The sequence below is a fragment of the Morone saxatilis genome, unplaced genomic scaffold (assembly GCF_004916995.1).
Source record: "Morone saxatilis isolate NCDOM2014 unplaced genomic scaffold, NCSU_SB_2.0 Contig11, whole genome shotgun sequence".
Lineage (NCBI taxonomy): Eukaryota > Metazoa > Chordata > Actinopteri > Moronidae > Morone > Morone saxatilis.
In genome coordinates, this window is record NW_023339663.1 from 5,469,803 (window position 1) to 5,486,334 (window position 16,532).

Below are 16,532 nucleotides of genomic sequence, written 5' to 3' on the forward strand. Positions count from 1 at the left end.
GAAAGAAGCCTCGGTTATCTTCTCCGTTAACCGAGACAATGACGTGAATGTCGGTAACAACCGCGTTAGCTACCGGCGGCTAAAACTGTTGTCATGTAAAACGGAAGTGAACGGGACGGGCAGCTCGCTGTTTGGTTCACACACACTCTTTGTTTCTAGTTCATCTACAGACGCTTGTTTATGTATGTCTAATGTGAGATTGTGGGGATGTCACAGCTTAGATATCTGTTGTTGGTTTAAAGAAAGTCGAGCTGGCAAACAAACAAACAAACAGGAAGTAAACAAACACATGCTTACACTGACTAAATCAAGTCAACAACATAAGTAACAACACAAAAACTATTGCTGGTTTACTTGCTGTTATTCTTGGAATTCATGAGAGCTGTGTTGACTCATTTTCTGTCAGTCTGTATTGATTAATTGGCCAACTTGCTTCATCTTTTGTACAAATGCCAAACATTTTAAGGGTCCTGGTTCTCAAATGTGACAATTTGCTGCTTTCCTTGTCTTAAAATTACAGTAAACTGAATTGGTTTTGGACTGTTTGCTGCACAAAACAAGACATTTGACGACATCACTTTGGGCTGAATGGGAATTTTTCATTTTGCTGACAAAATAATCTGTCAATTCATCCAGAAAATACTCTACTGATGAATCAACTATGAAAATAGTTTTCAATTGCAGCCCTAGTTAAATAATTTAACGCTGCTAATGTGTCTGGCACGGGGAAACCAGCTCAGCAAACCTCGTATTGTGCTTCCTAAAATAATGTTGCCGTTTTGCAGCTTTGGCCTGGTTTTACCTACACACAGTCATCAGACCAGGATTAGAAAATGCCTCTGGTTGGCACATGATCAGTCACAATTCCCACAGCCCCTTGAAAAAAAGCTCATACTCATTTTGAACTGTATCAAATGAGTTTGGCATTGTTCAAAAAATAAGATATAACTTATATGCTGGTAACTTATACATTTGGTTTATTATACATCCCTAGTTTTTAAAAACACATCAACTTAAAGACTGAAATACATGATTCTATATCATCCAAGTTTTACTGCATCTCTTTCTCATTAACTACAGAGTTGGTGGCCCTTGCTGATCTAGAGACATGTGGATGAGTACACTTTCACGTTTCGCCCTGCCTGCCCTGCGGAGGAGCACCTCTGCCGTGGTGGGCCGAGCTCTGAGGGCTTGCCGTAGACCAGGACAGGCTGCAGGTCCACTACCCTCTTCTCTGACATCGGTGCAGCTTCGTGGGCAGCACACGCTGGGGTCAGCTTCCGTCTCTGTGGCTTGCCACTCAGTGAGGCACGTCCGGGCTCTGGATGAGGACCGGCTGATGGAGGTGGAGTGGGAGGATGGAGGACACAGTCTGTACCCGTTCACCTGGCTGAGGGACAACTGCCAGTGTCCACTGTGTACCCTGGAGTCGGCTCAGGCCCGGAAGCTACTGATGTCCGATCTTGATATCCACACAGGAGTCGATGTTGTGGAGGTCACCAATGACAACAAGGTAGACTGCTGCCGTTATCTCATTTGTGGTTTTTAGGGTTCACACAGTGAGTAAGAATGTTATATATATTAAGAGAAAAAAAAATGTTTAAATTATTATCCAAACTGGGTGTAAAAATGTCCAATAAATTTTTACAGAGCCTATATCCTGGTTCAACATTAACTTCCTTTAAGTACAGTAGTTGTGCTTCCACAGTTTTACAACTCCACTGGATGGTAATAATGGACATTTTGGGGTGCATTAAGTTTCTAAAGCTTAATCTTGTAAAAACTAAAACCCGTAAACCTCTAAAACACTGTATCACATTGCTCTATTTCTCTACCTTTCTGATCTTTATTGTTACAAGATGAATATAATACACTTGCACATGCTTTTCTCTCCTAGAATGTTTTGACGATACTCTGCATCACACTCTGTTTTGTTTATCATTGTGTGTCAAAGTTAAACAACATAACTCATACTGTACGGTATCGTGACGCTTTGCTGACTGTTTGAGGGCGATAACCCTGATGATAATCTGTTCTGTTAGGTAAGACAATCTAATTTTGGCAGCACACATTCAGCCTGACCTTTCAGTCCTCCCAAGGGAACTGCCTTTGTGAGCTGTGTCCTTCAGAGGATTCTGCCCCTGGAATGGGACGCAGATATAAACAGGTTGCTTTCATGTGACAGTGCTGCCAAGCTACTGTGTGCTCTTTGGTTTTGTTGACAAAAAGGCACCAAGTTTCCTGTATTGTTTCCTGTTCCAAGATTTACTGAGTAGCCTATTACAGTCAACATGTGTTTGGGATAACACAACAATGGTTTCATGCTTGCCTCTGGCTGTAGGAGCCTGGATGACACATTGGCCAAAAGCCCCCAGAAGTATTAAAAAAGCAGGTGGTAAACATGGGAAACACTCAAGACCAGTTTGTGCTTTTTAAAGCATTTCTCTTTCAGTTTGTTCAAGCAAAAGAGCCAGTCAGTAAAGTCATTTACTGTTTAATTGAAAGACCGACAGTACACTTTCAGTTGATGGATTATCACAAGGAAGAAGAAGAAGTGGAAACATGGAACAATCAGTAAGCTTTTTGTTTCTCCACAGGTGTCCATTGTGTGGCCCGACCAGCACTCCAGTGTGTTTGACGCAGAGTGGCTGAAGAAGCGCTGTTTCTCTCCTGCTGCCAGACAAGCAATGCAAGAAGAGCTTTTCCTCAATGGTGAGTCATCTTTTATAGTTTACTTAAAAATGTTTATAGTGTATGTCTGTACTGTAGAATTTCATGTGATGAATTGGTATAGGGGACCACATTATCTCTGTAGGCACAGCTGCTGTAAGTGCTCTAGAGGAATTTGTCCTCCTATAGAAATATACTTAGCTGTCAGTTTATTAGGTACACCTGTTACTTGATTATTTTGGAGTATGTAGTTTGTGGTAATATTGTATTGTGTCATACTCACAAGTTTAAGGTGTTAGTAGTTATTATTATTATTATTATTAATAAACCTTTTAATGTTATATAATTAAACCTTTAAATATTATCATTAAACAATTTTTATCAATAAGGGTACCTGAAATAACAGAAATACCAGTCCATTTAATGCAGTACAGTTCAACAGCACCAAAAACTACTAAAATGTTAACAAGGATCTGACTTTCACCAAAAAGTTGTAGTACATTGCACTTGTTATAGCTACTGAGTGTATGCTTAATGTGTATCGGGGGCTTTTTATGCATAATTTTCAGTTACATTTGTAAAGCATTTGAAAACTTGAATGTGCTCTTCTCCTCCCAAATGTATTTATTATGTAAAAAACAGGGTTCTCCCTACATACTGCAACTGAATCTGGTGCTTCTCAGTTCGAGGACAGCAAACATGCAGAGAACAAAGGAGTACTGGAGCACACTGATTAATTCATAGCCTTTAATTGTGCAAACAGACTAACGTTTCGACACTACTGTGTCTTCATCAGAGTCAGAATTGACTTTGAAGATGCAGTAGTGTCAAAACATTAGTCTATTTGCACAATTAATGGCTATGAATTAATCAGTGTCCTCCAGTACTCCTTTGTTCTCTGTATTTTTTATGTGTATGCACACATGAAGTCTGTGGTGTAGTACTGAAAGATAAAAAAAAATACACATAATGCATACAAACTACTGTTAAAAAAGGCCTGTACTTTATTGGGCTGCACTGGTCTGAAACTGATGATTACTCTCAAATGGATTACCTTGTGGTTGATGGTAATGGTCAGAGAGATATTTTTAAAGGAGGCAATAAATCAAAACACAGCTGTCTTAGAATTAACAGGATGAACAAAACACTGTCATGAATTATTGCATTTTCAAAGCTCAGTCTGAGAACAGCAATTTGTCCGCTTGCCAAGCAGCAAGCGTTACCTGTTTGTACATCAATAACAAACCAGCAGGCCCATGAAGCTCGTCATGGATGACAATTTCTATACTGTGCGCCATTATGAACCTTAATATTTCACATTTTATACACATCATTAACATTAAAAGTATATCCTCCTCATATCTCATATCCAGTCCAATTTGAATATCAGTGATGGTCAATGTCATCGATTTTGACTTGTTATTAAAAACATCAATACGGTCCCACATTCACTGTAATTTATTGCTAAATGCAAGTGGATCTAATTTTCATATTTTCCTTCCTCTGCAACCACATTGGAAAGTGTGTAATTATGTACTTCCCTGTATTTAAGTCAAAATAAAAATTAATGTGCAAGAGTTTCTGCATTAGCAGTATTACAGAGAAACACAGAATTTTCAGTGTTCAATTACATCACTTTTAAGTTTTCAGACAGCAATTCTTTGCTCTCTAATCCTTATTGCTGGTTAATGAAAGAGTATATCAAGGTTACTCCGAAAGTAGTTTGTGACTTCGTTCTGAAGTTTTTTTGTTTTTTTTCGTGCACTTCAGAGTTTTTTGGAATCATAACTTTTCTTGTTTTATTATATTTAGCTTTAAAAATGTCTGACAACGGTAAGCTTTGCTTATAATGAAGAACATCAAAATTGTCTTAATTAGGTGTGTTCAACAGCTAATATTTAGAATTGATGTTTAATAGGATAGCACTTGGCATGTGGCAACAGTGGGAATTGAGTGGTTGTGAACAATGTTCTTGTTCGCATTATGTATTATCTAATTAAGCAGCAGATCTCTGATGTGTGTATGTGTGTGTTTAGCTGCTATAATTAAAAATGAGTGGACTTTCTCTGCTACCATTTCCTGAGGAAAAAGATACCCCTGATTTAAACTCTTCTTTCCACACTTTTTTTACTCAGTAACATAACAAGGTTGTTAAGGAAGGAGGTTTTTCTAAAGTCTGGAAAGAGAAGTCATTTTACAGTACATTTACAATGGCCCAATACGCTTTACAGTCTGCCAGACAGCAGAGGAGAAAGTTTAGCTGTCTGGAACAAGGTAGCAGCATATCAGTGGAGCGGGGGATGGACTGCAGTCGGTTTGTGTACACACACGTGGTCCTGAAGGACCCACAGGGCTGAGCGGCTCCTGCTCTGTTCCAGACTGATTAAGGTGATGTATGTGTGTGTGTGTGTGTGTGTTGCAGGACTTCATTCATGTTGAAGTGTAAACAGATCCCCCTCATAGCAACTCACAGACAGACAGTTATATTGTAGCATAGGTTCTTTTCAGCCTTTCTCAGTGCAGAGCTCGGAGCACTCCTGGAAGACACTGCTAAGCTCATACACCAAAACACAATACAGGATGACGTGCACACATACACACACTCTGGGTTTAATTATTTCCTCATGAGCGCCAGCCTGAAATTCCTTGCACCGAAAAATACTGGAAGGTCTACAGGCTCAAAAGATGGATGATGAACAGTGTTCACCTCCGAGGATTTTACTTACAATCTCAGTCCTCACTCCTTCATGACGTTAACTCTCTGAAGCGTAGTCCACAGTTTGAATTTCTGTTTCCTTTTTCATGCAGTGCACCTAGATTTTACAGGCCCGAGTATGCCTGTTAAAGTGTTCTCAATAGTGAAAGTTAAGCGCACACAGGACACTGTGAGGTCAATATGAAAATTGGAGCTCTGGGAATATTATTCAGCCTGTACTATACCTCCTGCTTTTATGTCTGAAGTAATGTTTTTGTCTTCTGCTTTTACCGTTTCTATGGAGTCGTGCAACTCAAACCGCAGTATGTAGTTCAGCAGCAGCTATTATTGGAGTAAGACATGGAACTTGTACTACAAGGGCACAACATTATGAAGAAAACTTTTCAATCTGCAGCCACAAATATATGAATCAACAAGAACATGTTCAGATAGATAGAAATGTAGGCATCCAGTAGCTAATACATGGCATCTACAAAAGCAGATAAAGACAGGAGTAGAAGAATAAGAACACACAGCAGTGAAGTGATATGTCAGTTTAATAGAGTATGTACTAATGGAAGTAGTGTAAATCTAAGGTGACTTAAAGTGTTGCTATTGCACATGTAAGGTGATTAAAAAGTGCAAAAATATTTGATTACTATGGGAACTATAAATAAAATGTATAAAATAAAATACAGATTAAAGATAATCATAGCCAAGTAACTGGCAGTCCAGCACATGTACAGTGCACAATTTGTATAGTTTCTGATGGTGCAGGCAAATGTTAAACTTTAGGATTCCGGTTGATTAGTGACCAAATTCCCATTTTACATCATTCTCAGGCAGTAAATTTTGCTTTTAAAGGACCAGTGTGTAGGATCCAGTGAAAAACGCTGTTTTAGAGCCAGTGTTGGCAGTTTAACGTGGCAGACTCAGTAGAATACACAATTTGTCAGGTGATTATACGCTAATGAAAACCTTCCTATGAATATTATATTCAATTTCTGCTAATAGATCTTCATATATGTTACACACTGGACCTTTAAATGACGCTCCATCCATCTTCACTGTTCCGTCAGTTCTTCAGGTAGGCCATTATTTTTTACATGTCTATTGTAGCATATTGGAAGCACATGATTTATCCACATCTCTAGTTTATTGTCAGACCTAGCACATCTACTCCAGGCAAAGCTGAACCGAGCCACAATACGTCTGCATCCGAACCAGCGTAAGGCAGTGGATCTTCTGAAAGGCTGACGTCTGGATAAATGGGAGCCTCGTTCAGACCCCCTACTGCCTCCGCCATATGGAAAACTGATTTAGAGTGAGGGTCAAGAAAAGATCTGCATGTTCTTACCAAACACAAGCTCACTGTTGTCAGTATTTCCTTTCCTGGGAACGAACAAATCCCTGAGCCTGTAGGCATGTGCAACCAGGAATTTAAACTGCCTGGTGTTGTAGACGGAGGAGTTCTTGGAACATTTTCTTACTAAATCTCTAATATTCCAATATAAAGTTGTTACTGTTTGGACGCTGTTTTAGTTTTGGACTGTGTTTCATGGTCGGGTTGTGAATTTTATAACTTTTGTTACACGCTTGTTACCGATTTGGTTTGTATTTCTTTGGACAAACTCCTTTGTGGGCCACTGAGTAGCTGACATTTTTAGTCAAATATATTATATTATACTAGATTTATTTGTTTTTATCAAGCACCTTCATCTGTATAATTGTCAACACAAGTACTACATCTCATTCATAGACCTTTAGGACCTTTGCAATTGACACGTGCCATTTTCTTGCTGGCATGCTGGCTTGCTGGCTTGCTGGCAACCTTTTGCGTCACTCGGAAGAGAGTGATGATGTTAAATTGCTCTTGGGAACACCAAAAGCTTACGTCACTCACAGCCTTATCTGCACTAACTCTTCCTTCCACTGATAAATCTGTCAGTGATTTACTCAAAACGGCTGCCAGATGCTTTTAATATTTGAACCATGTCATCATCTCAGGCCTTCCATTTTGCGCTTGTCATGTTTATTTAGCCGGGGTGGGAATCACGACTAATTTCATGTCACTAGTACTTAAAAGATGGATGTAAAACAGGTTAAATGGATTTTTAGAAATGTAAAAGTATGCCTAAACGCATAGCTTACAGCCTTTTCTTAAATATTTATCCACCAGCTTGCATGGGTAGTTTGTAAAGGAGTCTGTCTTCTTTCAGAGATGCCTTTACAACCATTCTCTAATTCAGCAGACTGTTTGAATTGCTCGCCCTCAACAAGGCAATAATGGAACGTCATTTGCTGCTATCACTCAAAATAAGTGCATCAACTTGTACTAAGAGTTACTAAAATTAAGTACCGCTGCCTGGGCTTCTTCGGCCAGCCACCCTTCTTTCTGCTCCAAGTTTGTTGTGGTTTTATCAGAGTGAGAATTACCACCTACACATGTTTAAAAATAACATTTTGAGCTACGTGTTTCTGATTAAACTGATGCATATGTCTTCATACACTTCATCATTCTTATCCTGTTTTGCACCTAATTAAATGTAGGGTTTCTCTTTTCTTAATTTAGTCTGGCCTTGTGTTTGGTGCTTCAACACTTGCATTGATCAGTACTGCACTGCATGTGTTTAAATGAGTGTGTTGAAACTTTTATTCTAGAAAGTTTTGACCTTGGACACAGGAATTTGACAATTAATTTTAATTTAACTATTATTTAATTGACTAGAAGTTAGCCCAATGAGACAATGTTTAAGAATGGCTATTCTATTACAAGTTTCACAGTCTTAGTTTTTAATTTGCCAATCTACAGATTGGAAAGTTTTGGAATAACTAAATCCCTGGGACTACATCTTATTAAATATGGGCCTGTGGCCACATGTGTATCAGTTTGGGGGGTCCTTGACACCAACACTATTGAAAACCACTTCCCTACAGTGTAGTTTAGTACAACGATTTTTACCATAGCACACTAGAATATATGTGTGCAGACATATGCTAAATAAAAGCTCACAGCATAAAGCTATTTTATATATAAATGACTAGGCTTAGGAAACATCGAAAGTAGTATGCTGGACCAAATTTGAGAAATTTATTGTAAGAACATTTCTCAAGAGTGTGATTGACAAAAAACAATGGTGACACTAAAGGTGCAATGAGATTTCTCTCACTGTAACAGCTGTCCCTGTTATATCCTCCTCTGGCCTGCCAAAAAAATGTCCCTAGTTACAAGTCACAGCCAAAAATGTGAAAAATGTCTAACCTTGAGCTGTAGATTGTCTGTCAAAAAATCCCTGGCACTTCACCATGTCTTTACCTCAACTAACTGGTCTTAATCAATCGTTGCAATATGGAAATCTTTGTGAAGCTGTCAAAAGTCTGACAAAGGCCATATATGCATGTACTTTATATTAGACAGTGGTACTTCTTAATACATTCAGATACCTATACAGACAGAATATTTTTAGCAGGCTTGACAAGTGTAATTCTTTTATCTTAAATTCTTCTATGATGCACAAAAACATCATAAGTCATTTAAAGTTGATCCAGACCTTGGCTCTCTGACAAGGACCAGAAGAACAGGAAACATTGCACCCGCTTTTCAGGCCTGAACTCTTGTTGAGTTTACTAAAAATCTATGGAGAATAGTACTTGTGAACAATCCTTTTACTTGTTTGGAAATACAGAAAGGGACGTTCTATGCAGCAGCTTTTAGCCTTTATGCTCCACACCGCAAAGCTTATATTATAATTTCCACATTCACGTAGCCATGAAGGTCAGTGATGTGTATATTTTGTCATCTGCCCATATTAACGAGGATCTTTGCTTATTCTTTCTGGATGTCCATGTGCTGACGGAAATGTATGACCACAAGCAGTTTGCACATGTGCAGACACATCTGTCTATGCAGACTCTGGTGTCTGCAGTTATTTAGAACAGTTTATCCTAGGACTTAAGGGGAGCTGAAATCTTTGAAAATACACATAACACTTGAAACAAAAAAAAATGTAGCCCGACTTTTTAAGTTTTACGATGTCTTTAAACATTTTTATACATTTATTCTTGCACTTAAATCTTTATTTTTTACTTTTTTACATATTAAGTTTTGCATTTCACTTCATAGTAGTCTTACATTATTTTACTGCTTACATTTGCACTGGTCTATACATTTGTCAGTCATTTGAAAATCACATTGATCTTCACACACCCGCATAGATATAAGTGCTACAGAGGTAATGGTTTTCTTTGCAGGTCCCATGGCAGTAGTTTGCGGTATGTCGTGTGGCATTTGGGATTCTTTGGTTTCATTTCCCAGTTTTTAATATCCTCAGCATATGTCAATTAGTGTTTCATTTGGATTGGACAGTTGTCGTAAACTCCCTGACCAATTGGTCCGAGGCTCTTCTAAACAGACTCAGCTGAGTTTGGACTTTTCTCCATTAAGTCTACTGACTGATTCTATAATTCAGCCAAGTAGCAGCTGATTTGTCATTTCCCTGTCTGGCTGGTGTTTCCCCTTTGCCATCTGGTCTGAATTTAGCCTGCTATGTCATCACTCGTCAGTTGACAGAAAGGCTCCTGGAAACATAGCTGCGGAGGACCATCCATGGAAAAACTTTTTTTCCAAACCTGACCGTCACTCACAAGCAATTTACAGCTTCAGCAGACCTGATTTCTCAAACACGTGCTTACATACACGTGTACGTGCTGTGTTATCAACCTAAGAGGAATTTGAGCAATCTAAACTATATACTTGAGTGTATTCATTTGTCAAAATTAGTTTTTATCAGACGTTGGGCTTCTTTTTAACAAATTTCACTGTTTTCCACCCACACACAGTTTATTTTTCACGGTGTATTCCTGTAATTCCTTCACGGATCAACTATATTTGGGTTAAATCCCTTTTCTTTGTCATCTCTTATTGAAATTTCAACACCTTTACATCAGACTGCACGGAAAGCTCTGTGATTATAATGATTGGATTTTTCATTTCTCTGGCAAGCCAGACCTCCCGCTTGGCACTTTAAATAATACTAAAAGCATTGAGTAGAAGTTGGCAAAAAGGACATAATTTGACAAAATACTGTAAGGCTCAGTAGAATATTGGGAACCTGAACTTGCTGATAGAAAGAGTTGAGTTTGGATTAGTGTGTGGAGGGCCTGCAGCTCTCCAGTGAGAAAACACTGCTCACTCTGTCTCCTCCAAACTGGGAATGCAAAGGTTGGCTGCTCTGTCTTCCAGGCATGTTTCATAGATAAAGGTGTGTTTGTTGAATTGGTGGAGGGTGGGGTGAGTTTCTTTCAGCTCCACTGACACACATTAAGTACACTGTGAAAACACAAACATGTATGCTAATTGTTGAGTGGAATATAACTAGGAAAACAGTTTGTTTTTATTCTTCAAATGTCTGGACTGATGGGTCTGGTAAGACATTTTCTTCTTTACAAGTGAAGCTTTGCCAACTTCTTTAGTTACTTTACCATGTTGTCAAACCTTTCAGAAGAAACAAAAAAGTAAACATTTGTTGCAAATGCAGCTTTGGCTTTCAAAGAAAAAAACATTTTACATTTCTTAATATAGGTATAAATAAGACAAATAACAAATTAGCCGCTCTAAGTTGTCATGTTAATTTAATAATAACCAATGAATGCACAACATGTTGGCAGTATGGTAATGTAATGGGTGCTATGTCTTCTCAAGAACATGAATAATTTAGCAGAATTTGTACTTGCTGATTACAAGCTGGTTTGAAAAGGAGCTGTTTTGAATTCACTTACACATGTTTTAGCAGAGATGGAACAATGTTAATGATTTATAACTTACTGCAATTAATGAGAGTCAGTCAAAAGATGCTTTATTCAGTGGTAGAGGAAGATCAGATCTTTTACTTAAAGGTAGCAATATTGCAATACAAAAATACTGTTACAGGTAAAATGCCTGCGGTTAAATTGTCACTTAAGAAAAATGTACATAAATGTTATGAGCAAAATGTAGTAGTATCCAAAGTAAAAGTACTAATAAATACTTAAGTACATAGTATTAGTATTACATAAGTAAATGTACATAGTATCATTCCACCATAAGCTTTATTGATACTGACACGTCCCTAAAATCAAATAAATGGGATATTTGGGGGTCAAATTGCAGCCGAAATAATGAAATCTTATTCTACTTTATTTCAGTAAAATCTCTAAAATGTGCTTTAGTACCAACAACAGCTTGAAGCTAATTTATGAATCTTATTCTTTCTATAAAAAAAAAAAAAGGTTGTTTGCCCATCTGGCTCTGAGCCCTCCACTGTGCATTTCACAGACGGCCCATTCAAGTGAGCTGATCCGAACTCTGTGATAAAACTTAACCAAGTCAAAACAAAAGCTCTCTCTGGATAACTGCAGTGATTCAAACGGAGCTTTGAAGGCGCTCCCAGCTGCAGAGGAGAGCGGCGCAGCCCTCTGAGCTTAAACAGAGCACAGTGAGGGGAAAGCCAAACTGCCATGAGCTGCCTGACAGCCACAGGAGCCTCGGCTTCAGGTTTCCTCATCTGGAAAAGCCACTGTAGCAGACCACAACCAAGGGGGGAACAGGAGAGGGGATTATGCACACATACTATCTTGTCAGAGTGTCAGAGGGGTCCCTTCAAGCACATGCCAGCACAGTCTTTCCTGTGAAATCTGCAGTGATTTTACACAAATGAGCAAACTCCAATTACAGATTTTCTTCTTTTTTTTTTTTTTTTTTTGCCCCCTTGTGGGCAGGGGAAACAAGCTGTAAACACAACACTGACATATCATTACCTTTTAACAAACTTAAAAGCAAACAACTGCTTTTTTACACACCCAGCAGTTACAGATGAACAGTATCATTCATTTTTCTGGCCACTTGGTGAATGTAAGTCTAACATTCACTCTCTTTTAGCTTTGTTTTTGGTCTCTACTGCCTCCTGAGAAAAATGTCTGGTTCTTTAGCTGCTAAATACTCCACTGTGTTCACCATTTTGGTGTTGAGCAGGTTGCATACAGTGGCTTCTTAGAGCTTGTTTGCTGGAAAGAGCTGCCTGCTGCCAGCAGAAATGTAGCTGAGAGCATGGTGAGTGAACCGAAGCAGTGAAGTTGTGGGTCAGACAGCTACAGTGAACTGAAACTTGCTACGTAAAGCTGAGGAGCTGCAGATGCCTTTCATAAATCATTTGATACATTATGATAGAAAATAAGGATTATACACGGACACTAAAAGTAAAGAAGTATCATCAGTATCGTGTTGAAGTGTCAAAAGTAAAAGTTCTTATTATCAGAAAGTGTTTACTGTTAATGTATTACAATAACTGGATGCTAATGCATTAACAAGCAGATTTTAAGACACAACATTTAAGATGATGCAGCATAAATGAAAGCAAACCTATTGAAAACCATGACAGAAGCAGAACAAGACCAGAGATCGCAATGGACCACAAAACTATAGTCCAACAAGACCTAACACTGAAGTCTGTAGCTGTTTGAAGTGGAGTAGAATACTTCCTTCTGTAATAAATGGGGTATAAATACGGGGTTGAATAACTGTTCTATGTGCTTTAAATTTGACTGGATTTGTATCTACAGCAGTTCATGTGAAAAAGCCATAATTTGTTCTTTAATCTGCAGCCAATGTGAGCTGACGAGACTAAAAAAAGAACCTTGTGATCCCTCACATCCAAGAATTGTGATTAGCCTTCCCAGTTAAAAACAAAGCACGGGAGGAGCTGATTACATGATTAGAAAGCAGATATTCATGCAAAGTTCTCATCTTTTGTTCGACCCGGCCGCTCCAGCGTGAACTCACTCGACAGCAGCGAGCGTGGTAAGGGTTCAAAATGAGCTCCGAGCTGAACTGCAGCCAGGACTGCACAGCTGATGTATATGCACACTGCGACCAACGCAGTAGCCTCTTTGTCACGGGTGACACCCTAAACTGTGGCGCTGAAACACGGCCGTGCCTGTACAAGACAGGTGTTTCACAAGGTCCAGTTTCACAAGAGTAGTTGTAACATTCAGGCTTGACCTTTGCCCCAATTTCTCATTCTCTGCCTTTGTTTCCCTCCGCCCTCTTGACAAGTTTTAACAAGCAGGGGGTTCCTGACCCTTTGAACTGTGCGGCCAGAAGCTGATTATTTGTGACAACAGCCTGGAGGGAGGTCTGCAAGTCATGATGATCAGTGGTTCTGACAGATGTTGCATCTCTGTGTGCTTCGTGCCTCACCGCCTTTTAAAATCGAGGCCCTGAAATTCCTCATCACCAGTAAAGGTCTGTCTGTTGCAACTGTAAATGTTTATGGCCTTCAGAGTGAACAGTCACATTGTCTTTTAATGTTTTTTAGACACTTTAGAGGACGATAAATTATGCATGAAGTTCAGCACGCTCGCCCTGCTCTGTGTCCATCTCCTGCAGGCTTTAGCCTTGTAATCTGTTTGTGATGCAGCCTTTTGGAAAGTTGTTTTGAAGTTGGTGGGTACTGAAAAGAGACACGAGGAGGAGGCACAAACATCAGACAGGTACACAATCTCCTCAGCTAAACCCTCCTCCTCCTCCCGCAAATGTACTTAGCAGCTGTTTCTGTGGAAGTCACTGGAGAGAGGCTGCATGGAAAAACGAGCCGAGCCAGCTGGGTGGAGAGCTGTGGGAGGATTTTTTCCACTTCTGTCTGTCTGACAGAGACAGGCTGATTTTTCTCAGCAAGCTATTTAACTTTAAGTGCGCAGTCTATTGCATGCAGTGGCAAGTTGCAACGTTTTCAGATGACAGAGACCAATGATTAAGTCATGAATTGTTTCCTTTTTTTAACAAAACAAACAAATCTGTCATAGTTTTTAGCCACTTCCAGTATAGGTTATCCAAAGTTTAGTTTTATTTTTAAGCCTGAAAAATTGCAACTACACATTGATATTGTGTTTTACTCTATACAATGTGTGTGTGCACTCAGACAACACTTTCCACTTTCCAAACATTATTGAACCCTTTTTTTTTTCTCAGAATGAAACGTGTCCTAGAAGTAACACTGAGTTGATGGAAAGTATGAAGCAACGGACTTACTCTATAGCTAATCCCTGCTGCACACCTACCCTGGCCTATTTCTATCAGTTAGACCAAACAGTGGGATCATGTCGACACAGGTGTCTGTAGTGAATACATTATACAAGTCTTATGTTGCTGGATTCTGAATGGTGTCCATCTGTGGCTATCCTTTATGCCTGTGCAAAAACCTGCCAGTATCCTGCCAATAAACCAGTTGTTGAGATTGATGTATGTGGCATGGAGTAAATGTGCATTAGAAAAAGAACATGCAGGTTCTCACTTAACATAGAGACAAGGAAGAAGAAAAAATGAATTTAACATCTGATAACGCTGCTGTGTTACAGACCAGTTCTTGTTGTACAGCCTTGTTTGTTTGTCTGTTTGTTTAACAGAGCAGATACAGGACAAAGACTCGCTGTTCGGTGGAAAAGCAGACACGGCTTATGTCTTGACAGACATACAGAGATTTGTAAGTAAATCTCTGCTAAGATGAAATGATATTTCTACCTTATCCTCTTTCTCGTTTCAGAGCATTATTATTGGGACTCCAAGCTACGCATTCCCACAGCGGACTACCAGGAAGTCCTCCACGACGATAAGGCCGCGCTGGCCTGGCTCTCGGCCTTGCGCCGCATTGGCATCGTCTACCTGAAGGGGGCTCCGGCAGAGCAAGGCCAAGTGGCGAGACTCGCTGAGAGGATTGGCTATCTCAGGCTGACATTCTACGGGTAAGTACTGACGTTCATCCATCTTGCTGTAGTCATCCACAGCCAAGCTGCTGTTTAATAATCGAACTCCACACTAAATCTTGAACTGCTGAATTTTCCACTGATCATATTTTAGCTGGAGCACAGTCCAGGGAGTGTTATTAGTAAAAACACAAACACAAAGGACCTTTTTATTTACATCCCTTTTCCAGGGAATAAAAAAAAAAGCAGCTAGATATTTTGATGAAAGAAGTGCTCACTTTATAACGTTGATGTTTAGGAAAATGTGTCAACTAGTCAATTATCTGTAGCTTTGATTCATTTTGGTTCCATGGAAACGCTTAGAGAGTGTCAGCCGTTCATCACTTTGACTTACTGCAGTGTCGATTATTTGAGGACAGAGACGAGGAAAACAACCTTTAAGCGTTCCAGCTTTTTTAAGCCAGAGGAATTACCTGGTGCACTCAGTCAGAACTGAGGTTTGGAGCGTAAAGCTTTTGCACTGCCAGCGGATGAGCTCATGCTGCTGGAAGTAGAGACTGCAGACTAAAGCTGAAGGCCTGCCATCAGAGAAACTAGACTGTTTTACGAGTCGGGCATCCAAACGAGGCATGCAAACAGAACATGGAAGATAACTTTACCTCATTAGTGCTCGACTCTTGCTGCATCTCAATGAAGTATCTACTTCACAGGCTACAGTCTACGCATTCCTGTGAAGCTGCCCAGTTTACCCTCAGGGATCCCTGCAAAGTTCATCTCATCTCTTTCTTTTCTCCACACAGCCTAATTGTCACTGCTTATCTTCTAAAGCCAAAGTTAAATAATTAACGTGGAGTTTATTAATGAATGATATCTTTGTCCTCAGGCACACATGGCAGGTCCAGGACAAATACATGGCAAACAATGTAGCCTACACATCAGGAAAGCTGAGTCTCCATACAGACTACCCTGCTTTACACTTTGCACCTGGAGTGAGTAAAACCTGATTTGTATGGTCTATTGAGAGGATTAAACTGCACTTAACAGATATGGTATCACTTATGAATTTATGTGCTGCTTTTATAAGTTTGTTTCAACTGCTGGCATTTGGCTGACATTTGGCTTTTTTATGTCATTAAGAGTTGTAAAACGAGCATTTGTGTGGCATGTGTGTGTTGTTGGCTGGGGTAGGTGCAGTTTCTGCACTGCATCAACCAGGCTGTGGAAGGAGGGGAGAGCGAGGTGGTGGACGGCTTCCACATGGCCGAGCAACTGCAGAGAGAAGACCCAGAGGCCTTCTGGACACTCACCTCGCTCCCCGTGGACTTCACCGACACGGGGACGGACTACTGCGACTTCATGCTGCAGTCCAAGAAATGCATCATCGAGTAAGTGGAGTTGTCAGATCATCATTTTATTCCCCCCCCCCCCCCCC

At 39.8% G+C, this 16,532-nt stretch overlaps 1 protein-coding gene across 1 annotated transcript in view; it reads left to right on the forward strand.

The window, feature by feature from the left end:
• The first annotated feature begins 1,078 nt into the window (after positions 1–1,078).
• The window catches only part of bbox1 (butyrobetaine (gamma), 2-oxoglutarate dioxygenase (gamma-butyrobetaine hydroxylase) 1), a 19,943-nt gene continuing 4,489 nt past the window's right edge, over positions 1,079–16,532 (forward strand). The window contains exons 1-5 of the mRNA XM_035682312.1: positions 1,079–1,513; positions 2,598–2,712; positions 14,941–15,139; positions 15,984–16,089; positions 16,289–16,485. Of these exons, the coding sequence (XP_035538205.1) occupies positions 1,109–1,513; positions 2,598–2,712; positions 14,941–15,139; positions 15,984–16,089; positions 16,289–16,485 (1,022 nt within the window). The 5' untranslated portion in view covers positions 1,079–1,108. The remainder of the gene's footprint in view (positions 1,514–2,597; positions 2,713–14,940; positions 15,140–15,983; positions 16,090–16,288; positions 16,486–16,532) is intronic.